General features: G+C 42.8%; 1 protein-coding gene across 1 annotated transcript; it reads right to left on the bottom strand.

The window, feature by feature from the left end:
• Positions 1 to 667: 667 nt before the first annotated feature.
• Positions 668 to 24,993, bottom strand: LOC119056623 (zinc finger protein 256-like). Its single transcript, XM_037155100.2, has 4 exons — positions 24,972 to 24,993; positions 10,631 to 10,929; positions 9,623 to 9,749; positions 668 to 4,168 (listed from the first exon to the last, which is right to left on the bottom strand). The coding sequence occupies exons 1-4, from the start codon at positions 24,991 to 24,993 to the stop codon at positions 2,412 to 2,414; spliced, it is 2,205 nt and encodes a 734-aa protein (XP_037010995.2). The 3' UTR covers positions 668 to 2,411.
• Positions 24,994 to 25,143: the final 150 nt, after the last annotated feature.

Here is a 25,143-nt window from a genome sequence, read left to right as displayed (position 1 = left end):
CTCCCAGAGCCAGAGGGCCTGTCTGCATGGGCTGACGGGGGGAGGTCCCCAGTTACACTTCAGGGTTTCAGGCCTGGTCTCTTCTCCCTGCAACATTGGGACACCTAACCACTCCTTGCTTTTTCAAAGGAAGAGATGACAAGTTTTCTGACAGAGCTGGCCGTGTGACCTCACGCAGGGACTCCAGAGGGGCCTACAACAGGGTTGCAGACCTGGAAACTTAAAGCTTTAAAAGTCAGAGTGTATGCAGCAAGACCATAAATAAGTACCCAAGGACCAGAGTCAATCCACCTTCCCTGTGGATGGGGCCACCACAGTTAGAACCCAGGAAGGATGAACCAGGCAGGGACATTAGAATGACATGGTGTCCCATCCTTGGGCATGTGTCTTGGAAGTGGCCACATTATGTTCAAGTTCAGATGATCTCTGCTGTCATCACAACCAGAACTCAGCTCAGGTTTATGCAAAGAGAGCCTCGAACTCCTTCCTCCCACAGGGACATGGGGAGATAGATACAAGGCAGAGGCAGTGACACAGAAGAAAACAGGTGGGTGATGGCCTCGATCATTTCACCCCAAACCCTCTCAAGCCTATAGGTAGGATCGGAGTGGGGTGCAGAGCTGCCTGGACAAGAAAGAGGGGCCACAGACACACAGACAAATTGGAATTCATCAAAATTAAAAACTTTTACTTTATAAACAACCATCATGAAAGTGAAAAGACAACTCCCAGTATGAAAGAAAATACTAGCAAATCATATGCCTAATAAGAAAATTGTACTCAGAATACAAAAAACACTCTTACCAGTCAACAATAAAAAGCCAAAGAACCAAATAAAAAGTTGACAAAGGACTTCCGGCCAAGATGGAGACATACATAGGTAGACATACTGAGCCTCCTGGCACAACTAAAATAAAAACAACAATTTAGAAACAAAATAACAATCAGAACTGACAGAAAACTGAACTGTATGAAAGTCTGACAACCAAGGAGTTAACTCCTCTGTACACATTCATCCAGACCCGCAGGAGAGGCTGAGTGGCGAGGCGGAGAGGGGTCATAGCAAAAAGAGTGACGTCACGGGGCATGCAAGGGGCATGCAAGGCAGCAGCACATGGACCTTGGGCATGCAGGTGGCAGCTGGCAGACCCCGGGTGCAGGATGGCAAGCGGAGCATTTTGCATGGCCAGGTCCATGAAACCTTTTAAACACATTCAATGACAATGACAGAATCAACAGAGACGAATATTCCTGCAGATCCTGCAATCTGTGTACACACCAATCCTACAGTCTTTTTCTCAGAAATGTTTCTGGATGCACGCTGAGAAAATTCACATTCTGTCTAGTTGCCTCAGTGTCCTCCACCACCAGTCACAGCAGTGTTTCTCTTGCAATCAGTTTCCCTCACCTCTATGGTGCTACCACTTGACCATCCCCCATGGAATTGAAGACATTATGACCCATGACCTTTTGCAAGGCCTGGGCTAGGGACCCCTGCAAAAATATTGCCATCCTTTACAAGAAAAAAAATTCATGCTGCTCCCTGACATATTGAGGTTGTCATACCTACCCCTTCTTTGCAGTGATGTCAATGTCTCCTGAAACTCACAGCACTGAGGCTTCTCAGAACTAGAAAGACCAGTCTTGCCTAGGGGGATATGAGCAGGAATGCAAGTCTGATAAAAATCACTGAGTGGATTTCTGCACTAAAGTGTCCCCAAAGAGGCAGAGAAAGTTGAGACACATAAAAGTTCTTCACATCTGATGCTTGTGGGGCACGAAACTGCTTATAAACTTCACCACACAATAAATACAGCCCTCAAGATTAAAAAAGACTTGGGGAAAAGTCTCCTGTTATTTTACCAAGCCAAGGGAGATCATCTTGGCAGTTCCTACACTGGTGATTTGGACATTCAAAAATGATCACTGGTTATGTAAAAAAGTATGTCCTGCGAAAATGTAGTCCTCCTATAAGCTGACATCTGAATTCAGATGATATTTTGTGGGCCAAAATTGAGTCACGTCAATGCGCCAAGTACTGTGAGTGCAAAGAAAAAAAGACCTAAAAAGCTAGGCTACTCCTAATTTTCTCCAACAAATCACAGGGAAGTTACTTTTTCTGAGCACATCAACCATGATGAGTCGTGGAATCTCTTGGAACCTTATAGCTGGTATATGGGAAATAGAAATATACAGTGACACAGATGTAGAAAAACACCTAGGTAAATAAAGTGCAACATGGATACACATGCTTCACAAACGAAAGCTTGTCATGGGAACCACTTTACTGTTGATGTTTGGCTGTATGACATTTGACTCAGCCAAGGCTTCACAGAATTCCGTTATTCTTAACATGAAAGAAAAATCCTGTACGTGTCCTAACATCTACAACCTTCTGCACATTCACCATACTAATTAAGCCTTTCTCCTGTGTGAAATCTCTCATGATAGCGCAGGTGAACTTTACTGCAATAAGTATTCCCACATTGACTGCACTCATAAGGCTTTTCTCCTGTTTGAATACTCCGATGGTAACGTAGGCTAGCATGACTGCGGTAACATATCCCACATTTACTGCACTTATAAGGCTTTTCTCCTGTGTGAAATTTCTGATGATAAAGTAGGCCAGAGCTACTGCAGTAAGATTTCCCACATTCATTGCACTCATAAGGCCTTTCTCCAGTGTGAAGTCTCTGATGACAATTAAGGGAATTTTCGTGGGAGAAAAATTTCCCGCATTCACTGCACTCATAAGGCCTTTCCCCAGTGTGAAGTCTCTGATGACAATTGAGGGCATTCTTTCGGAAGAAAGATTTCCCACATTCACTGCACTCATAAGGCCTTTCTCCAGTGTGAAGTCTCTTATGACAATTGAGGGCATTCTTTCGGAAAAAAGACTTCCCACATTCGCTGCACTCATAAGGCCTTTCTCCAGTGTGAAGTCTCTGATGAGAACGAAGGTGATCACCTCTGGTAAAAGATTTCCCACATTCACTGCACGCATGAGGCCTGTCCCCTGTGTGAATTCTCTGATGATAATTGAGAAGAGTGCTATTCATAAAAGATTTCCCACATTCACTACATTTGTAAGACCTCTCTCCAGTGTGAATTTTCTCATGTAAATAAAGGTTACTTTTTGTTTTGAAAGACTTCCCACATACACTGCAAGGATGGGGCCTTTCTCCAGTGTGAACTGTCCGATGATCACGAAGATGAGCCAATATTTTAAATGATTTCCCACACTCACTACACTGCTTTGGCTTTTTTCCTGTGTGAACGGTCTGATGATAATGGAGACGAGTGCTGTTGATAAAAGATTTCCCACATTCACTACATTCATAAGACCTTTCTCTAGTGTGAGCTTGCTTGTGACGATAAAGGGTATATCTTCTTTTAAAAGACTTCCCACATACACTGCACTGATGGGGCCTTTCTACAGTGTGAACTGTCTGATGACGATGAAGTTGAGATAGTTTTGTAAAAGATTTTCCACATTCACTGCACTGACATGAATGTGGGAACTTCACATCATTTTCTGCACTGGGAACTCTCTGACAATAACAAAACCTACAAATTCTGGAGACATTTTTTCCATCATCATGGCACACAAAACACTGTCTTCCACTATGGACGCTCTTCTTTTGAACATACGCATGGTTGCAGCCAATGAATTTTGTACAGTCACTCAAAGTGAAATAATTTTCTCCTCTTTGAATAGTGTCTTCAGATGGTGAGATTTCATTTGGCCAGTCCCTGGTGAGAATAACCTCTTGTTGGAGATGGTCTGACTCAGTAAGGATGACCTGGCCATCCTCCCCACAGGTAAAAAGCTTCTGGGACACACTGACATTGCAGCCCCGTGCAAGGAGAAGCCTGTCCACACCTCTTCTCAAAGGCTTCTCTCTCACGTGGTACTCTTGGTGCTGGTGACACTTTGTACTGAAGTAAAATTGTTTTGCACATGCCCCACACTGCAATGATTTCTGGCTGGGTTGTGTTTCCTGCTCTTCGGTCAAGTGGAAAATGTATCTCAGCACTGGCCCACAACTCTCACATGGGTGGCTCTCCTGGGAAGACAAAGCCACCTTGGGATTCTCTGCCTGTACCACTCTTACAGAAACGTTTTGTTCAGTCAGTTTGTCCACATCCTCTGCTCCACAGCAGCAACCTGAACAAAAGGAAACACTGGTCAAGTATATGTTGACATTATAAGGAAGGAATATCCTCATCATAAATGGCCAGCTCTCACAGCTAGACATGATTCTATGAAGTCATTTTCAAGAGATGTGAGTTACACACTGAAGAAATGGCTGTTATACATTATTTGGCCAAAAGGCATGGCAGTGTTGGTGACCTCACTGAGGAAGAGACATGAGTGTAGGATGAAACACGAAGTACATAGTCAAGGTCTACTATTATTCTTCCACACATGGCTTGCTGTAGGATCTTTCCTGCTGGTGAGGTGAGGCTGTGTAGAACAATTTGAATGAGCTCAACCTAATCAAGATCAATTACACTAGAGCCTATGATGTTTAAGGTCAATGTAATGATATGTGTGCTCTCCAAAGGTCTATAAGCATAGACCAAAGTTAGAGTGAAGTAAAAAAATAAAATAAAACCTGTAATAGAAAGAATTGACGCCCTGGCTGGTGTGGGTCAATTCAATGAGTGCCACCTTGCAAACTGAAAGGTCACTCGTTCGATTCCTAGTCAGGGGACATGACTGCATTGCAGGCCAAGCCCCCAGTTAGGGGTATATGAGAGGCAACCGATCAATTTATCTCTCACATGTCCCATGTTCCCCCCTCTCTTTCTCCCTCCTTTCCCCTATATAAAAATAAATACAATCTTTAAGAAAAAAGAAATGGTTGTGGAACAAAGTTTACATAGGTGAAGATTACCTGTGGGCTGAAAATCTGAGTAGAAATGATAACTCAGAACTGATTCTTTGACACTTTGTCAACAATAAACAAGCATAGGTAGAATAGGGTGAGGAATGAGCAATGGTAACAAAATACTAATCAACAAAGTGGCTTCCTAGTTATGACTTTAGCAAAGCCCATGTGCCAAACCCTCTCCAACAGCCCTTCACCAAAATGTGACAGCCTCTGTGTCCACTCTGTGGATAGAACTGTGTTTCTCCTGGAATGCACAAATGCAATGTCCCCTTAAATCCCAGTGGAGCCATTACATGGAATACACATGATATAAATTCAAAGAGAAGAACTGAAGAGGTGGATGGGCAACATTGTGGTAGAACAACAAAGCACAAAAGACCACAGAGAAAAGGTCTATGTGAGTGACTTCAATAAGATGGACGAATATGAAATAAGAGAATTCTCCCTTCTTTCATAGCAAGTAAATGGTTATCCACAAAAATACATAAACAAACAAATGAATCATGGAGGAGGTGAATATAAATATAATTAAGACAAATAGAATATCAACCTTGAACAGATGGGTCAGTGGTTAGAACAGTGGTCCCCACCCGGGCCATGGAACTGTACCGGTGTGCAGACTATTAGGAAATGGACTGCAAGAGAAGCTCCACTGAACTAGGCCTCCTGTCTCCTCCTGGCCCCTTCTATAGTGGGTGAACAAGAAACTCACCTAAACTGCACCTCCCAGTTCTCCTCCCCTCAACCCCCTACACTCCCATGCCACCCACACCCATCTCCTGGCAAATAGGTTTCTGGTGCCAAAAAGATTGGAGACTGCTAAGTTAGTGCATCAACCCGCTAACCTAGGTTGTGAGATCGATCCTTGGTCAAGGCACATACAAGCAGCCACCAATGATTGCATAAGTAATTGGAAAAACAAAGTGATAATTTTTCCTCTTTCTTCCTTTCTTTTGTCTCTCTAAATTCAATAAACAAGCATTTATACATACAAACAAACACAAAAGACAAGCAGGAAAGCCATATGCAGGAAACATTGAAGAGCACAGAAAAGAAGACAGGGTAGATGGGTGACCAAACAAGTTTGAAAACAGCAAGGTCAAAATAAGGGTCAGAGTTCTATCAACTGCTGTGACTGTACTCAGGTTGGCCTTAGTGGACTGTTCTGTGAAAAACAAGAGAAATTTTTGTTTTAAAGAACCAGAGAAGGCCCTGTAACATCTACGAACTCCATATGGTTTACAAATCAGAGGACCCTATTGAGTTTCTCAGCTCGAAACCCAAAACACATCCCTTTGTCCACAACCTAGTCCAGGAAGAACCAAAAATTCAATGCCACCCAAAGACGTCAAAACCTTGACTGTCATTGAAAAGAAACGCTGCCAAAGCAACAGCTGACCTGCACATTTTTTTGTTATTCTGCCCTCAGCTCATGTAGCATCACAGAGACTAGGTTGGTGGTGTAGTGGCCTGCCCAGGAGGGGAGCTAGCCGGTATGTAATGGCAAATAGCCTGCCCAGGAGGGGTGCTAGCTGGTGAGTCAACAGGATTAGGGAGAGCAAGTAACTAAGTAACTGAGGAGTAAGAACAAAGAAATCCATATTAACTCCTATCAGCAGTTGCACTTTCTTGCTTCTGTAAGCTGCTTCGTGCTTTCGTGCCAGAAGTAAGGGTCCGAGTGAAAGACTGCCCCCCTCACTCTATATAAGCCATTACTCCCCACTGATTGGGGCCCAGAATTTGGAGACTGACTCCTCTGGGTCCTCACGCGTGAAAATAAACTTCCACTCTGTACCCCCGAAAGCGGCTGAGTTGTTTTCTGTAACAGTGGGACTTGTCTAAGACTGAGACACAACACCAACTCAGCCACCCTGCAATCTACATGAAAATGAATCTATCTGTCCAGCCAGAATTAGTCCATAAAATGGAAAGGAGTTACTGCTTCATCAAGTGCATAGAAATTAATAGAGGATTAAAAGAAATACTAAAAACAAGGACATGACCAACAGAACATAATAATTTCCCAATAATTGATAACACATGGCTTTCAATGTATAGCCTGATAAGGAATCCAAAATATTTACTTTAAAAAAGATCCATGAGCCACCAGAGAATACAAAGGGAACCAACTTAAAGAAACTGGCATGAGAACAATAGCAGAATACGGGGTATAAAGGAAAATTTAAATAATAAAATAGCACTGATTGGTGGGGTTCAGTGGATTGAGTGCTGGCCCGTGGACCAAAAGGTTGTCAGTTCAATTCCCAGTCAGGGCACATGCCTGGGTTGAGGGCCAGGTCCCCAGTGGGCGCCATGTGAGAAACATCTACACATTGATGTTTCTCTTCCTCTTTCTCTCTCCTGTGCCCTCTCTGAAAACAAATAAATATTTAATTGAAAAAAAGATAAAAAGAAATGAAGAGTCCTAACCAAGTGGCTCAGTCAGTTGGAGCACCATCCCGAACATCTAAAAGGTTGTGGGTTTGATTCCAGGTCAGAGTACACAAATAGGTTGCTGGTAGGGTCCCAGTTTGGGGTGTATATAATAGAAGGCAACCTAGCTATTTTCCTCTCACATCTATGATTCTCTCTCTCCCCCCCTTTTCCCCTCTCTCTCTAAAATCAATATAAATATCCTCAGGTCGGGATTAGAGAGGAAATAAAGAAATGAAGAAGGCAGTCAACTTTATAATAGGATCAAAAACAAAATATGCAGGATGAATTCAACGGCAAGGTGAAATGTCTGCACACTATAAGACAGTGATAAAAGAAAAGGAAGAAAAGTCAAATAAGTGCAAAGACAGCCACTGTTCTTGGATTTAAAATGTAATATTCTTAACATGTCTATATGACACAAATCAATCTACAGATAAAATGCAATTCTGGTGATAATTCCAATGGTATTTTACACACAAATAACAAAAGAATCTCGCGATGTATACGACTATCAAAAGACTGACTTCAGATAACAAAAGCAAATTTTGATCGCATCGCACTTCCTGACTTCAAAGTACAAGGCCACAGCAAACAAACTGTTATTAAAATGAACACAGACAAAAACAACACAACAGAAAACACAGAAATAAACACAGGCAGTGGTGTTCAACTAATCTGTGACAAAAAAACACAAGACATATGAGAAAGAAAAAATAGTATGCTTAGTAAATAGTGTTGGGGAAAATAGACATTCACATGTAAAACAAGAAAACGACACCACTGATAGAAATGAGCTCAATTTCATTAAAAATTCAGTGTTACTCCTAAAAATTAAAACTCCTTCACACCACCTAGAGAGGTTTTAGAGACTTGCTTTTGAAAAAAACCTATATAATTATTTTTAAAAGATTTTTACTTACTTTTATTCTCAAAAGAAGGGAAGACAGAAAGAAAGAGAGGGAGAGAAACACCAATTTGAGAAAGAAAAATCCATCTGCTGCCTCCCACACCCAAACAACTGGGACCCCGAATTGCAACCCAGGCATGTACCCTGACATCAAATCCAACAGGTGACCTTCCAGCTTGAAGGACTTAGCACCAGCAATCAGAGTGAAGATTTGTTTTTGAAACAGTCTTCTGAATGTGACAACCACCACCAGGCAAAAAAGCAAAGATAAACAATCTGGACTAAGACAAATGAAAAAGCTTCTTCACAGAACAGCACTTAACATAATGAAATGAAAAGGCAGCTCTGACCAGTGTGGCTCAGAGGGTTGGGCATCGTCCCTCGAAGCGAAAGGTGGACTGTTGGATTCTCTGTCAGGGTCTACAACGGGAGTGAGGGTTCAGTCCCTGATGGAGTCAGGAGAGGAGAAGGATCAGTATTTCTCTCTCACATCATTGTTTTTCTCCCTCCCTTCTCCTCTATCTAAAAATAAAAGTCAATATAATGTATTACTGCTACTACTACTAGTAATAACAAGAAAGAAAAAAGGTAAGTAGAACCTTTTTTCAGGATGGTAAAACATACTTGGACACCATATAAAAATATGGCTTGGAAATATTGGTGGTTCACATCAGAAAAAGTCACATAAATTTATGAAAGATGTTAACAAAGTAACACCTTGCTCTAAAAAACCACTCTACACAACTTAAATAAAAATAATTTATGCCCAAACAATGGTACCCGGCATTTCAGCCTGATGAAAAATGGGCAACAAAACACTTGCTGAATGCAGGCTTGCCATATTGAAATTATGAACATACTCTCTCTCTCTCTCTCTCTCTCTCTCTCTCTCTCTCTCACACACACACACACACACACACACACACACACAAAGCAATACCTGCAAAGCAAAATTAAACAAATGAGAAAACCTGTGTACTAGCAGGGGGAAAGTAATTAATATATAAAATGTACAAGGGATTGAAAAGACTCATTACCCAAAATTGTAGAGACAATTTTCCAAAATATGTACACACAAATGACAAACAAGATAGAACACACACTTTTTCTAACAACTCAAGGTGGTATTTATTAGTCTCCACGCAACACTACAAACCCCAGATCCTTCCCTGTGAGTTCTCTACAACAGGGACTGCTATTGCAGGGGCAGAAAAGAGTAGTGCAAACAAACCAGCCCTACCAAAGAAAGGAGCTGCTCAGAAAACCAGGAAATCGAGCAGTGCTTATAGTCCACGAATGAAAAGGGAGTACCCCCTAGAGAACAAGGGGCATAAGGAAATGCAATGCCTGGCCCACACCACTGGCAGAGTAAAGACATTACCCAGTGACGATTTAAGTTCAAAGTTCTCCAGCATCACATCCAGGTACAGGCATCTCTGACCTTCACTGAGGAGACGCCATTCTTCCCTGGAGAAGTACAGGGCAATGTCTGCAAAGGTCACACCAACCTGTCACAACGGAAACAAATGAATAAAGAGCTGTCTATCTGAGAATACCCGCCGCTCCCCGCCCCACCCCCACCCCAGCCAGGATATTACTTCTTACAAATCTTCCCCTCCCTGTATTTCGTTCAGGGCTCCCCAGGTCAGTGTGGACATCAGGCCCTAATGCCAATGCTCTCTCATCACGGTCCCATTAACTACTGTTAGCACGGTCAGCAACAGCAATGTGGTGAACCGCACACAAAGGTCATCGAAGCACTGGGCCACAAATACAGGCTCCCATCCTTCCTGCCACAGCCTCTCAGATCATGCCTATAAGAAACAGCCAAACATGAGCTTAGGATTCAGCCCCATATCCTCCCACCAGGGCCCACGATCTACAGCACGCACTTCCTCTAGGTGTGCACACCATTGTGCAAGGTCTGCCTCCTGCACGTCTTCACACCCCAGGTCCACGCCCTCAGTTCTGCCACCTTCCTGCTGCACACACCACGGGCATTTCTCCGGACTCATCCACGAACTAGGCTTACGGCAGCCAAAGAGTCCTTGAAATGTTCCAGCAGGATCCTGCACAACCCCAGTTTTCTGTTGGATCTCACAGCCCAGTAAAGACCCGAATTATTGGCTCTGAAGTCCACCCTGCCTCCTCTTTGCTTCAATAATCCTCACCGAGATCGGCGCGGGAGTCTCAGATACAAATAAGCCCTGTCCACTCTGCACTGTACTTGCTGTGTCCTCAGAAACCACAACCCTCCTCTCTCCGATGAGCCTTCGTCTCCGACCCACCCGCCAAGCTTGGGCTGCAGGGCGTCCGCACACGGGATGCGGGCTTCGCTGTGGTGAGGCGCTTGAGGTGGGTGGGGGGGTGTGAGGGGACACGCACTTACCTCAGCCGGGCGTCTCAGGGAGGCCGCCGACGCACTCTGGACTCTAGGCCCGGACACAGCGGTGGGAGAGGAGGCCGCCCCCGCCATGGCGACCCCGGTCTCGGCCCTGGCGCGGACCACCCGGGCATCATCATCTGCCTTTTTCCTCTCGGATGATCTTTGTAGACCGCGACTCTGGCTCCTTCCCCGCCTGGGCATCCTACCAGCACCCAGCGAACTGAACCTTCTGAACACGTAATTGACGGGAATCCGGCTGAAAGAATTTGCCCGCCACGAGGAGGACACCGGAAGTCCCGCCCCTGCAAGTGTGTTTCAAAGGAAATGACTTTCATTGCCCCGCCCCATTGGGTAGGCGGGGCTGTATTTCCTGCCCCTTATCCTGAGAACCAGGCTGGTGACCCTGTCTTTTCCTGCATTACTACAGTAGAAATGACTAAGACCCATCGCTAAAGGGGCTGGGAAATGCCAGGTCCCCACGAAGAACTCTTCTTGTATATGACTAAAGAAAGTCAATTTTTCCTGGTGAAGGGGCTGGAGTGCATGTTATTAAAACAAATTATCTGTGAGCCCAACACAGGAACTCATAATAAAAAAGGTATGCCTGCATTGCAGAGCATATTTACACAAATGACCTACTTACACCATCATATATGTATGTGACAAGTATAACACAAGGCTGTAGGACAAGACTTTGAAAGAAAAAAGACAATACATAATATAAACAGTAAATGGAATTCTATTGTTCATTTATAACTTGGACATCAATTTATCAGTTAAGATAATTTAAGTGAGAGAACTGAATTGTGACAGTGATTGGTGTCTTTGTTGATGTGTATATGCATTTGTATTTATCATAGTGAAAGAGAATTTGTTCTTTACTGACATTTAAGACTTGAGGTGAAATGATATCTCAGGCATTCTCAATGTTTCAGATTACAAACATATGTATACATAATACTTAGGGTAAAAATGTACATATTTATAATGAGAGTTGACCCATGTATAGTTCAGACACTTCAAAAATCACATGAACCATTATAAGTAACAAGTAATTATGGGTGTGCGTAAGTGCAATAGACATTAAATTTCATTATAATTAGGTAATAAATATTTCCTATTAAAAATTTCAGCATCTCTAGCTAGTGCGGCTCACCGGCTGAGTGCCAACCTGTGAACAAAAGGGTTGCTGGTTCCATTCCTAGTCAGGGCACATGCCTGGATTGAGAGCCAGGTCCCCAGTTGGGGATGTGCAACAGATAACCAGAGGCTGATGTTTCTCTTTCTCCCTCCCTTCGCCTCTCTCTAAAAATAAATAAATAATATCTTCCTTTTTTTCTTAAAGATTTTATTTATTTATTTTTAGAGAGAGGAGAAAGAGAGCGAGAAACATCAATGTGTGGTTGCTCCTTGTGTGCCTCCAACTGGGGACCTGGCCTGTAACCCAGGCATGTGCCCTGACTGGGAATCCAACTGGTGACCCTTTGTTTGGCGGGCCCATGCTCACTCCATTGAGCTACACCAGCCAGGGTAAAATAATCTCTCTTAAAAAAAGAACATTTCAGAGCATTTATGACACTGAAATAGAAACCACAATTTGAAATAATTGAACTAAGTAATGTACCAGAGTTGAGAAAAATCTAAAAACTTACCAGAAATTATAAAAGTCACTTGTACATGAATATAATCCCCAGCACCCTGGAAATGGCACAAAAATTGCAGGAGAGGCCTGACAGTGGTGACAAACTACTGGCATGGGAAGACTCTACAGTGTTTTCTTGTACATGAAACATCTTTCCCATTAAGTTGAATCCCTTTTCCCCTCCTTTAAATGTGTGTTCTTAAATTCCTCAGGATCCACATGCTTCTCACCCCAGAGTGCTGGTCAATTTATGTTTCCACATAACAGATCAGCTAACAATGTATTATTTCATGCAATATTTTCCTTTTGAATTGTTGGCTGCTCCTTCAATAAAGCTTTGGAACAACCCTAGTTGTGATCACATTTCTTTAATCACTACTGTATAACACATTCCTAGTTCAGCCTCTGAAGCAGTGAGATAATTAGTAAATGATTATGAAAGCAATGGAACATAATGCCATGGCTGTTTTCCACAATTCCAAGTTTGTCTCGTCACACCTTACTGTATCTTTCTCACCTTGCCTTTTCCCCTTAAAATTCTAATGACTACAAAGGATTCACACCTTAGAGAAATGAGACTTTCATGCTAGCCAAATTTCCAGCATAGCTATAGTTCAAGTAAACACTCCTATCTCTTAGAAGTCACTGTCCATTAATGACCACCCACCATTAATGAGGGGTGCCTGTTCTGGGAATAATTCTGCAGGCAGAGGTGGGAGTGGCCCAAATCTGGGCAGTTGCAGTCACATTCAGCACTGCGAATGCACACCTCAGCTCTTGACCTTCTCCATCAGGTTAGAAATAAAACATACCTTATACTCATTTTACAGACGAGAAAACTGAAGCCCAGAACCAGAAAAGGGGTCATTTTGGGAAGGAACAGGGAGAAGCTAGCAAAATTTCTGGGCTGGTGGAATTAGAAAACTGAGACCAAAAAAATTAAACAAGGCCCAATAGTTTGAGCAACCTATAGCCAGCTGGTAAGTCACAAGTACTTATCTCCCCTAACCAAGGACACAGAGGAAATGGTTTATGCCTCTCCTCCTTAACCAGAGAACACATGGTTTGAGTCAACACAGTCTGGGAAATACAGAACAGAGACATAAGTAGTGTGAAGTGTGCCAGCTAAAACACAAGGACAGATAAAGTCAGGTGAACAAATAATAAAAACCCTTTAAAAGCCACACAGAGCCATGATGCAAATGAAACAGTAGAGTAGGCCAAAGAATATTCCCTAACACGCACATGTGCTCATTTTGATGGATCATCATATTAATAATGCAAGGAGAGAGCTAATAAATATCTTCTCAACCCTCCCCTAAGATTCCTACCCACAGAAGGGAGATAAACAGCCCACAGTTTAATGAAGTGCAAAGCTAGAAGTTCCCCCAAATCCCCAAGCCCCCACAGCTATTGCTTCGAGGAGGGGGCAGCAGAGAGGGCCACTGTGAGTTACTTTGCATAGCTGAAGAATGTGGCCAGTGTTTTAGAAATGTTAAAGCCTGTGCCTGCTCAGAGCCAGGGAAAGGGGCCTGACTCTAACCCCTGATAAGATGTAGCTGGAGGGGATTGCTGTGCTTGTGAGAGCGCAGGAAAGTGGTTAGCTCCAATTCCCAGGGCCTTGCATGCCAGGACTATCAATGACAGCCAAGAAAGGCAGATATGACCAGACTGCTGGCAGGTGTAACCCTTTGTGGGAGGAGTTGGAAATGGAGTTACTGAGCAAGAGCCAGGCCATGATTTAAACCCAGGTACAGTGGCAGCCAGCAGTGTGCGCTCTCCCTCTCCCTCCCTTTGCCTCCTCTCCTCCCCGAATCCCCGCACCTCCTTGCCCCACCTCGCCCATCTAGAGCTCTGGACCATGAGGAAAGGAGAGTGAGACAGCCATGAGAGGTTCTTTTGTGTGTGCTCTTAACCATGAGTCTTGGGAGCAGAGACAGGATTCTTGGCCATGAGGTTTGAAAAGATGCAGAAGGATTCCCAGGGCCTACCATGAGGATGTGGTTTTGGATTAAGAGCAAGAGCCTAGCCAAGCACCGACCACTTTACAAAGCTGGAATACAGACAGGAATCAGCCAGGCTAAGCTAGACTGTGTCTTCCTGAGAGACCATGCTTCTGACTGGCCAGATTTGCTCAGTGGGGGGTGGGTACCGAACTATGCACTTGTGGGTGTCTCTTGTGTTTCTAAAGGGTGTGGGCCCTGGCTGGTGTGGCTCAGTGGATTGAATGCTGACCTGTGAACCAAAGGGTTGCCAGTTCAGTTCCTGGTCAGGGCATATGCAAGAGGCAACCACACATAGGTGCTTCTTTCCCTCTCTCCCTCCTTTCCCCTCTCTCTAAAAATAAATAAATATAATCTTTTAAAAAATTAAGGGAGTAAGATCTAACAGCAGAATTCCAATATTACTCTGAACATGTTTAACTTTTAAATGCATAGCTCCTTTCCTTTTCATAAGACTCTGGCTTTGGGAGTAACCGTTCTTATGGGTGTCAGGCAATAGAACCCAGATGTTCTGTTACAACAGAACAGAACTCAGAGCCAGCTCACACCACAGCATGCCCATGGCCTTCCACAGGCATGAACTTTTTACTTTCTTCTAAATTCTAAGGGTCCCCACAAGCTTTGCGGCCCAGGTAGCAGCAGAGATTAGCAGCTCGACCCAGGTTTACCCACTAATCCTGTCTCCATGGCCCCATTTTCTCTGACTTCCCAGTAGCTAACAGCAGCCCCACCTTGGCTCACTCCTTTCCTATAATGTTTTTAGGGAGCCAAAGCAGAGCCTCCCCACCTGGGCTCTCTTCTGTTACTTTTTCTACCCTAAATCCTTCCTTTGTTTCACTGCAACCAGCCTCTAAAAAACGTACTCTCAAAACCACCTGGACTCCCGATGTGAAATCTTTCCTACTCAAGGTCAAGAATCCATACACTACACGCTACTTTGTTTGAGACAGACCCGCTCTGAGCCATTTCCCCTACAGTAACATTCTGATGTCCAATGTGGGGCACTGGAGTTATATTTTCTCTTTTCTTGTCTTTCTCTCCCTCTTTAATTCATCCTCATGGCTCTTGTCATCCTTGTTGTGGAGGAAACCTACCTGTCAGCTGCAGAGTAAGTCCCTTGTCAAAACATCAGTGCTGAGACTGAAGGTAAGGCTGCCCTCAGGACATGGAGTCATCTCAACACATGACTGTCCGCAGGTGATACCTGGGAGAAGGGGTCCAGAGAGCCAGGAGTTGATCACCCCTGATGTCCAAAGGGATCCCTTACCATGCCCTTTGCTGGCCTGGGTTGAGTTTAGGATGAGTAGTAGACATACATGCCCACGGGGCAGACACACTTTCTGTTTGTGTTCCTCTCTGTGCCATTCTGGAATTGACACTCCTGCCTCAGTGGGGTGAATCCATTCCTGGGGCAACTAGCCAATGTCTCAGTTGACGAGAAAACCCACTTTCAGGGCATGAGGTAGACACGTCCATGAGACGACCACACACTTTCTCTTTGTATTTCTTTATCTGCTAGTGTGGAGTTGAGACCTCTGAGTGGGGTAAATCTATCCTCAGATAATGTAGCCCAGGTCATTGGTGAGGCCACCTGAGGGCAAATGGTAACCACGTCCACAGCACATTTCTCTGCTTGTTCTATAACTCACAGTCCTCTCTCTGAAGCATCTATTACCCCAGTTTTGACAACCTCATTCCACTCACGACACATCTCATCTCTGGTTACTGGGTTTTTCTTTCTCTCACTTGAATGCTTTTGGGGATGTGACATGTGTAAGTTCCTAAATTAGGCCAAGACTTTCTTTGTTTCCACAAGGCACTCATGGCCTTTAAAACTCTCATTGAGTCTTAACAAATCTTCTAACAGGGCAAATAGAATAAAAATATACACTGAGTCTGTTTAACATCCCAAACCCTGTGTGGGCTGTGGAAGCAGCAAGAGGTGATTGTCCCTCCCTCCAATAGGAGAAAAAAAAGATCATTATTTAAAACTGAAGCAGCTGAAATCCCCCCCCAGACTGACAGTTCACCCATCTCCCTCTTCTTGAGACTCCATAAAGTTGTCAAGGACAAATAAAAAGGAGAAAAATGTTTTCTCTACAATGAATAATACTGTTTATGTGTATGGTAAAGAATAAAGAACTATCTAAAACTCTTCTCTAGGATCCTGTGATCTGGGATGATATTTGATACTGAAGCTGGTTTAAGTTTGGCTAATATCTTTAAAAGTTATTAAAATAAATACAAAAACAATAATTACTAGGCAAGTCTTAAGTTCACCTACTTTTAACTTAAAAAAAAACTTATTTATCTTTAGAGGGGAAGGGAAGGAGAGAGGGAGAGAAATATCAATGCATGGTTGACTCTCATGCATCCGCTGCTGGGAACTGGCCTGCAACCCAGGCATGTCCCCTGACTGGGAATCAAACCACAGTTGTTTGGTTTGCAGGCCTGCGCTCAATCCGCTGAGCTACACAAGCCAGGTACTTTTAACTTTGTATTACAGAGAAAGCAGAAAATAAGTTTGAGGCTGTTAATCAATGTCTCATTCTTTATTAGAAATATGTCTCTGCCCAGGCTGCTCTGGCTCAGTGGATTGAGTGCCAGCCTGGGAACCAGTGTTGCAGGCTGGATTCCCAGTCAGGGCACATGTCTGGGTTGTGGGCCAGGTCCTCAGTAGGGGGCATGTGAGAGGCAACCACACATTGATGTTTCTCTCCCTCTTTCTCCCTCCATTACCCTCTCTCTAAAAATAAAATCTTTAAAAAAACAAAATGTCTCTCAAAATTACAAATATGATTTAATAATGGAGGACCCAGAACTTCTAGAAGCTATGAAATATATTTACCAACCTAAACAATGCTTTTGTTGACACAATTACAGCACTCGCTGTAGAAGCCTGTCTGCATCACCACCTCCTGAAGTGAGACTCAATTGTTGGCTGAATGGACTTGTCACCAGATGGTTGAGTTGGACACAAAAATTCCCTATCAAGGTGATGCTGCTTTGGGGATTCCAGCCTATCCCTACTCTGGGAGAATCAGCTAACAGCCTCTCTATTCCAGGCTCAGATCCCATTCCTTTGTCTCCCTTGCATCAGGCAGGAAGACTTAGGTGCCCTAGACAGGCAGGGACCTGGTTTCTCTGTCAAAATCTTGGGCACTGTCTGGTCCAAGAAAGACAAAAGCTATGTCCTCCTTGGCATTCTCAGCCTTTGCATTCTTCTGCTCCTCTTGGGGTATAGCCAGTACTGTATTTGTAGTAGGGAGATTCAATGCACTAAAGCTCTCACCACCCAGGGACTTCTGCAAATCAACTAATGCAAAGATTGTGAGGTGGAGGAGTAATGTCTGCATGGTATGTGGAGTAGCTCAAGATATGGCCCCTTCAACTCAGAGAACAGGTGGCTGCCAGCCAGCAGCCATAAGGGGCAAGGGCAACAGCCTGGATAACCCAGCCTTCTGAAGGCCCCTGTGTTTATCACCACCCTGTAGCATTCTCACAGGCTACTGTGGCTCCCTCCCCAGGCCTATAATTAGCACCAAGACTGCATGCAGGGTTCAGTCTGTCTTGTAACAATGTGTCGCCACTGGTGAGCTCCCCTGTAATGTGAGTAATAAATGTCATGTCCACAGCGTGTGCACCTCTGCTGGTCCTCCGGGTGTTTTATTTATTTTTTTTTTTCAGAATATCACAAACACAAGAGCAGTGTAGCTGCCTGGTTTGGAACTCCTGAGTAACATATGATTTGGCAATAAAAGATACAAAATGTGAAAATATTTGTTGAAGAAAGAGAACAAATTTGTCCTAAAGTCGGTTATTTCCCAATGACCTAAGAACAAAGCAAAAGGACTATGTAAGTGGCACATGGTTTATATAAGTTAAAGAAGTTTTACGAAGAGATCTGGAAATTATACACATAACCTTAATAATGAATTTAACTAGGTAAATGAATCTAAATATGAAAAGTAAGCTAACACAGAATTTACATGGCTCTCTTTCAGTATGTTAGGTGGGAAAAAGTTATTCTTGTATCTGCCTAGAAAGGTCAGATTCTGTTTTATTAGAACATTTATGTGTCATGTTGTGGTAATAAAATACTTGATGAAATTTCAAGAAAATCGTTTCTATTCGTTATAGGTACTGAAATTCTAGAGGGTATGTAAAAATCTCCAAGAGTCTACCCAGGGCTGACACCCAACCTCTACATTCAGAAGTTGATTGGGATGAGGTGTTGTGAGCGAAAGAGCTGCATCCGAGAGAATCGCACTGGGATCAGACCTCTGAGAGGGTCACTTATTTTTTGTCGTTTAAAGACAGTTGCTGTTCTGTTCTGGAGTCAGACGCGCTACCATTGCACCACGAGGTCCTTTTGTTCTGATACATTTGCAAGTAAGTCTCATTGTTCACAAATCCATGGAAGAGCTCTGAGCTATTCCAAATCATTTTCTAAAAATAAAATTTCAGAACATACCAATGAACAGGACAAGTTTACAAAACTCTAAGGAATAACTGAACTGGCCCTGTATCTGCTGCCCCACGTCCTGGCAAACAGAGCATTAGTCATCAGCTGCCCCCACTAGGGAAAACAGAGACAAGATGGGCAGCACCAAAGCATCCCTTGACTTTCCCTCTACTCCAGGGTGTCTCCTTGACAATTGGGCCAAGTTAAGGGTGATGCTCAGGAGAAAAAATAAATCTCGTTATCCTTTGAAATGCCACTGGCCTCAACATAAACCCAAGGACAGAAAAGTCAGGCCTGTCATTGGATCTCTGAATTGTAACACTAATCTCCAACTAGATTTGTTTTGCAAAAATGGAGACAAATGGAAGAAATGCCTTATACTCAGATGTTCATGGCTCTTTACCAAGACTGGGATTAAGAAAGTCTTGTAGAATGTTTGTTGCCACAAAGAGAGATGACTTAAAGAACACTGTCCTCACAGCCCAGCTAAAAGTCTGGCCTACATTTCTAGAGGATCAAATAAAACCCGTGGCGAGTGCACGACAGCCTGCTCCCCAGCTAACTCCCCTGCTGCTTCCCAAACAGCAGCCACAGCAGCTCTTTGATTTCTGATACTGCAATGCAGAACTGTCCGCACCTGTCCAGGCTTACAGTCCTGCCACTACAAAGAGAGGAACTCAGTATCATCCAAAACCTAACATGTCACTTTTGAGGGAAGTAACAAATACAGACCCTAGTAAAAAATTATTCACGTATATGTTCCTTCTTCTATGCAGTAAGAAGCTAGGAAAATTCCAGAGCCAGTGCAATAGAAAAACTGAGACAAGAAAATTAAACAAAGTTGAACAATTTAAGCAACTTACAGCCAGCGGGTGAATCACAAGACCCTATCTCCTCTAACCAGGGACACTTGAGCACAAATGGTTCATAACTCCCCTCCCTGACAAGACGATACACAGCTTCAATCTCCCTGGTCTGGAGAATAGAGAACAGAGATCAATTGTCATTTGTGCCAGCTAACCCAAGGACACATGACACCAGGGGAGCAAATAACAAAAAGAACCATTAAAGCCAGCTACGCTCTAGATAAAAGTAAAACATCAAAGCACACCAAAAAATATTCCCAAACTATCCCCTAAGATTGTCAGGGACCAAATAGAAATAAAAAGCTCTCAGGACAAAGCCTCAGGGCTGGCTGGTTCTGGAGCATATCCAGGCCCCTTCCCTGGCATGAACTTTGTACTTTCTCCTAAACTCTACCTGTCCCCACAAGATTTACAGCCAGTGCCATCTTGATTCCAAACTACCCTTTGAATCTGTCTGCAAGGCTTCCTTTTCTCTGACTTCCCTGTGACCTGAAAGCAGCCTTGCTGAGGCTCACTCCTTTCTTACAACTTTTCTAAGGAGTCAAAGCAGAGCACCACCTAGTCTCCTGTTACTTCCTCGACCCTACATCCTTTCTTGCTTGCACTGTCTTTAGCCTTCATAAACATACTCTGAACAATCACCCGGACCTCTGTTGTGAAATCTTTCCTGCACAAAGTCAAAACCACACACACTACAGGCTGCCTGAGGATCCACTCCACGTTGGTTCCGTCCTGTAACAATTTGACTGTGGTGACCATTTGAGAATCAGGGATTCACATGCAAGGTGCCTCACCCAGGCCATGGGAAGTCTGATCATGCCCATCTATTTCACTGTGCATGAGCTGTCAGATTACAAAACACCCTGCTTATCCTGGGTCTCCTTCAGAAACCTGTTCCATCCCCAGAGCCCCCGCCCAAGATATAAAACCAGAAAAATGGGATTACATTATACTACAAAACAAGGGCTTATTGCATTATCAAAGGACTAGACTTTTTCCACTGATAAAGAATGTTAATACTGGAGGCTAAAACAAAAAATATCCAGTGCATTGTACAAAATATAAAAAAATATATTAAAACTTGATTCCAGTACAAAAAAAAATTTATTTCATGAAGCAAGGTCAGACATGAGTGAAATTCTACCATGCACCTTTGTTGTTTTGCTGTTCTTTTGTCATAGAAAATTGCCAGAACTCCTATCAGATTAGCTAGAACATAGGATCAGACACATAGCAAAGATACAGACATAGCAAACGCACATCTGAGAAAAGGCTCATTGATAACCCTTAGAGACATAATTATGAAACAGTGAGATAGCAGTATAATAATAAAAAAGGTTAATATTAAAACATGACAGACAAAACCAAGTATTCTGTAGGATGTGAAGGAACACAATCTCTCATACACTACCAGAGAATGCAAAAAGGTAAAATCAGTTTAAATCAAAAGGTGCTAATGTCTGTAACTTAGCATTCACCTGCCATATGATTCAGATTGTGCAGAGTTATAGACAAAGGTAAATGAAACTTATGTCTATATAAAGAAGTACAACAAGTATTTATACCAGCTAATTTTAAATAGTCAAAAATTAGGAAAAAAAACAAAAGCAATAGATAAATGCATAGTGCTACCTTCAAAGATGACAATATTTCTGACTTCTGGCCAAGATAGAGGCAAAGGTAGATACACTTTGCTTCCTCACACAACTAAAAAAACAACAAATTTAAAAACAAAAAAACAAAACATAACTGCCAAAAATCAAACTGTATGGAAGTCTGACAACCAAGGATGTGAAGACACATTCATCCAGAGTGGTAGGAAGGGCAGAGACAGGCAGCTGGAGTGGCGAAAACACCTGACAAGGCAGTTACAGACTATGCGGGCCAGGTTCCAACTAGCAGAAAGAAGGTTGAACATTCTTGTGTGGATAAATCAGGAGGAATGACTGCAGGGTGAAACAAACCACACAGCCAGGAATTCCAATGTGGGAAACTAAGGCCTCAGAACCTCTGGCTGTAAGAACCTGTGGGTGTTGTAGTGATGGGAGTAACTTCCAGTCTCACAGGACAGTCCAATGAAAGAATACACAAGCCCTAGAAAGTACACAAACCCACCCAACTGAGAATCAGCACCACCACAAGGCCCCAATTTCCTAGTGGGTAGCAGGGGAAGTGACTGAAAGTGCAGCAACAACTAGGCAAGCCATATTCCTCCTTCTCAGATGCCTCCATTCTATACAGCACTTACAACACGGTCAAGTGGGTTACTCTACCCTGGTGAATATCTAAAGCTCTGCTCCTTACCATGTAAGGCTGTTACCAAAACAAAGAAATATAGCCCAAATGAAAGAACACATCAAAGCTCCAGAAGAAGAGCTAAGCGATCAGGAGAGAGCTAACCAACAAGATGCAGAGTTCAAAACACAAGTAATCAGGATGCTCACAGAAAAGACTGAGTATGGTTGCAAAAGAGAGGAAGAAGTGAAGCCTTCGAAAGGTGAAATAAAGAAAGATATGCAGGGAACCAACAGTGGCAGGAAAGAAACCGGGACTCAAACTTAACTATTCGAAACTGAAGAAAAAAGTAAACATTCAACTGAATAGAAGGGAAAAACATGATTCCAAAAAATAAGGAAGAGGCTTAGGAACTCTGGGACAACTTAAACTTTCCACCGTCCATATCATAGGAGTGCCGGAAGAAGAGGAAAAGCAAGAAATTGAAAACTTATGGGAAAAAGTAATGAAGGAAAACTTCCCCAATCTAGCCAAGGAAAGAGACTTCTAAGAAGTCCAGAAAGCTCAGGGAGTCCAAAAGAAATTGGACCCAAGGACCATGCCAAGACACATCAGAATTAAATTATCCAAGATTAAAGATAAGAAGAGAACCCTAAAAGAAGCCAGAGAAAAGCAGAAACTTAACTACATGGGAGTACCCATAACCTTATTTCTGTAAACAAACCTTATAGACAGGAAGGGGCTGGAAAGAAGTATTCAAAGTCATGAAAGGCAAGGACCCGCAACCAAGATTACTCTATCCAGAAAAGTTATCATTTAGAATGGAAGGACAGACAAAGTGCTTCTCAGATAAGGTCAAGTTGAAGGAGTTCCTCATCAACAAGCCTTTATTATATGAAATATTAAAGTGAGTTATCTAAAAAAAAGATGAAAACTATGCACAGTAAAATGACAACAGACTTGCAATTATCACCAACTGAGCCTACAAACAAAAACAAACTAAGAAAACACCTAGAACAGGAACAGAATCACAGAAATGGAGATTACATGTAGGGTTACCAGTGGGGAGGCCAAGGGAGTAGTATGCGGGGAATGGTACAGGGAATAAAAAACATAATTGGTAGGTACAAATTAGACAGACAGATGGAGGCTAAGAATATTATAGGAAATGGAGAAGCAAAAGAACTTTTACGTATGACCCATGGACATGAACTAAGGGGGAGTGGGAATGCTGATGAGAGTGGGGTAGAGGACAGAGGGGGAGGAAAAATAAGACAACCGAAATAGCATAATCAAGAAAATATACTTAAAGAATTCTCAGCATAAGCAGATGAGCCAATAATATGTCATTAAAATTGCACCCTGGCTGGTGTAGCTCAGTGGATTGAGCATGGGCCTGCGAACCAGTTCCCAGCAGGGGACACACGAAAGGCAACCATACATTGATGTTTCTCTCCCTCTCTCTGTCCCTTCCCCTCTAAAGATAGATAAATAAAATCTTGAAAAGAAATTGTAAAACTACTTATAAGAATGGAACATAAATCATTGTTCACTTCCAGAGCTGCGAAGGGCAAGAGAATTAAAATGGCCACATGGTAAATTCCCAGTGACAGTAATAGTCAGTACTGTGACAATGGTGATGGTTTCAATGTCATGTATAAATGAAGACAGATCAACTATTATACTTGAAATATGTTCACTAATTGTAACATTTAAAAAGTGTGTCAAGATTTTTTAAATGCGTTCATGCAACTCTATATTCAGTCCATGTTCTCATGTGCTCTGCATGTCGCTTTGACTCAGCACCACAAATAAAACAAAATATAATTAAAAAACTCACTGAAAGAACAGCACTGCTGGCTGGGCCAAAATAGCTACATCACTGAATATAGATTCACTTTTTGTTCATTTTTCTTTCTACCAGGATACCAGTGGCTCTGACATGAACATCTCAGAGGTGACAGAAATCCACAAAGTCTTTAAATTTTTTTATTCATTTTAGAGAGAAACAGAAAGTGGGGGGAGAGAGAGGGAGGGGAACAAAGGAGAGGGCAGAGAAAGGAAGAAAGAGGAGAAAATGAAATCTGCGTTTGTAGTTCCACTTATGTGTGCATTCATTTGTTGTTTCTTGTATGTGTCCTAACCAAGAATTGAAATCAGAACCTTGACATATCAAGATGATACCCTAACCAAATGAGCAATCTGGCCAAGGCCACGAAACCTTTTCAATACATTCAATAATAATGACGGAATCAACAGAGATGAATATTCCTGCAGATCCTGCATTGTGTACACACCAATCCTACAGTCTTTTTCTCAGAAATGTTTCTGGATGCACGCTGAGAAAATACACGTTCTGTCTAGTTGCCTCAGTGTCCTCCAGCACCCGTCACAGCAGTATTTCTCTTATAATCAGTTTCCCTCACCTCTGTGATGTTACCACTTGACCATCCCCCATGAAATTGTAGAAATTATGGCACATGGTCCTTTGCAAGGACTGGGCCAGAGATTCCCTACAAAAATTTTGCCATCCTTTACTAAAATAAAATTCATGCTGCTCCCTGACATATTGAGGTTGTCATACCGACCCCTTCATTGCAGTGATGTCCATGTCTCCTGAAACTCACAGGATTGAGGCTTCTCATAAGAACTAGAAAGCCCACAGTCTTGCCTTGGGGCACATGAGCAGAAATGCAAGTCTGGCAAAAACCAGAGTTGATTTCTGCTCTAAACTGTTCCCACGAAGGCAGAGAAAAGTTGAGACACACACAGAAGTTCCTCACGTCTTGATGCTTTTGGGGCCCCAAATTGCTTATAAACTACACCACACAATAAGTAGAGCACCCAAGATTAAAGAAGACCTGGAAAAAGTCTTCCATTATTTTACCAAGCCAAGGGAGATCATCTTGGCATTTCCTGCACTGGTGATTTGGACATTCAAAAATGATCACTGGTTATGTAAAACAGCATGTCCTAAAAAATGCAGTCTTCCTACAGGCTGACATCTGAATTCAGATGATATTTTGTGGGCCAAAATTGAGTCATGTCAATGCTCCAAGTACTGAGAGTGGAAGGAAAAAAGACCCAAAAGCTAAGCTACTACTAATTTTCTCCAACAAATCACAGAAGTTACCTTTACTGACCACATGAGGCATGATGAATCATGTAATCTCTTGGACCATTATAGGTGGAACACTGGATATACCTTCAACTAATATGCAGTGACATGGACCTGGGAAACCATCTGGGTAAATCAAGAAAGTACAACATAGACACACATGCTTCATATATGAATGATAATGATG

This window comes from Artibeus jamaicensis, unplaced genomic scaffold, assembly GCF_021234435.1.
Source record: "Artibeus jamaicensis isolate MK-2021 breed Jamaican fruit bat unplaced genomic scaffold, CSHL_Jam_final contig_1526, whole genome shotgun sequence".
Classification (NCBI taxonomy): domain Eukaryota; kingdom Metazoa; phylum Chordata; class Mammalia; order Chiroptera; family Phyllostomidae; genus Artibeus; species Artibeus jamaicensis.
This window is presented reverse-complemented; position numbering and strand designations above follow the sequence as displayed.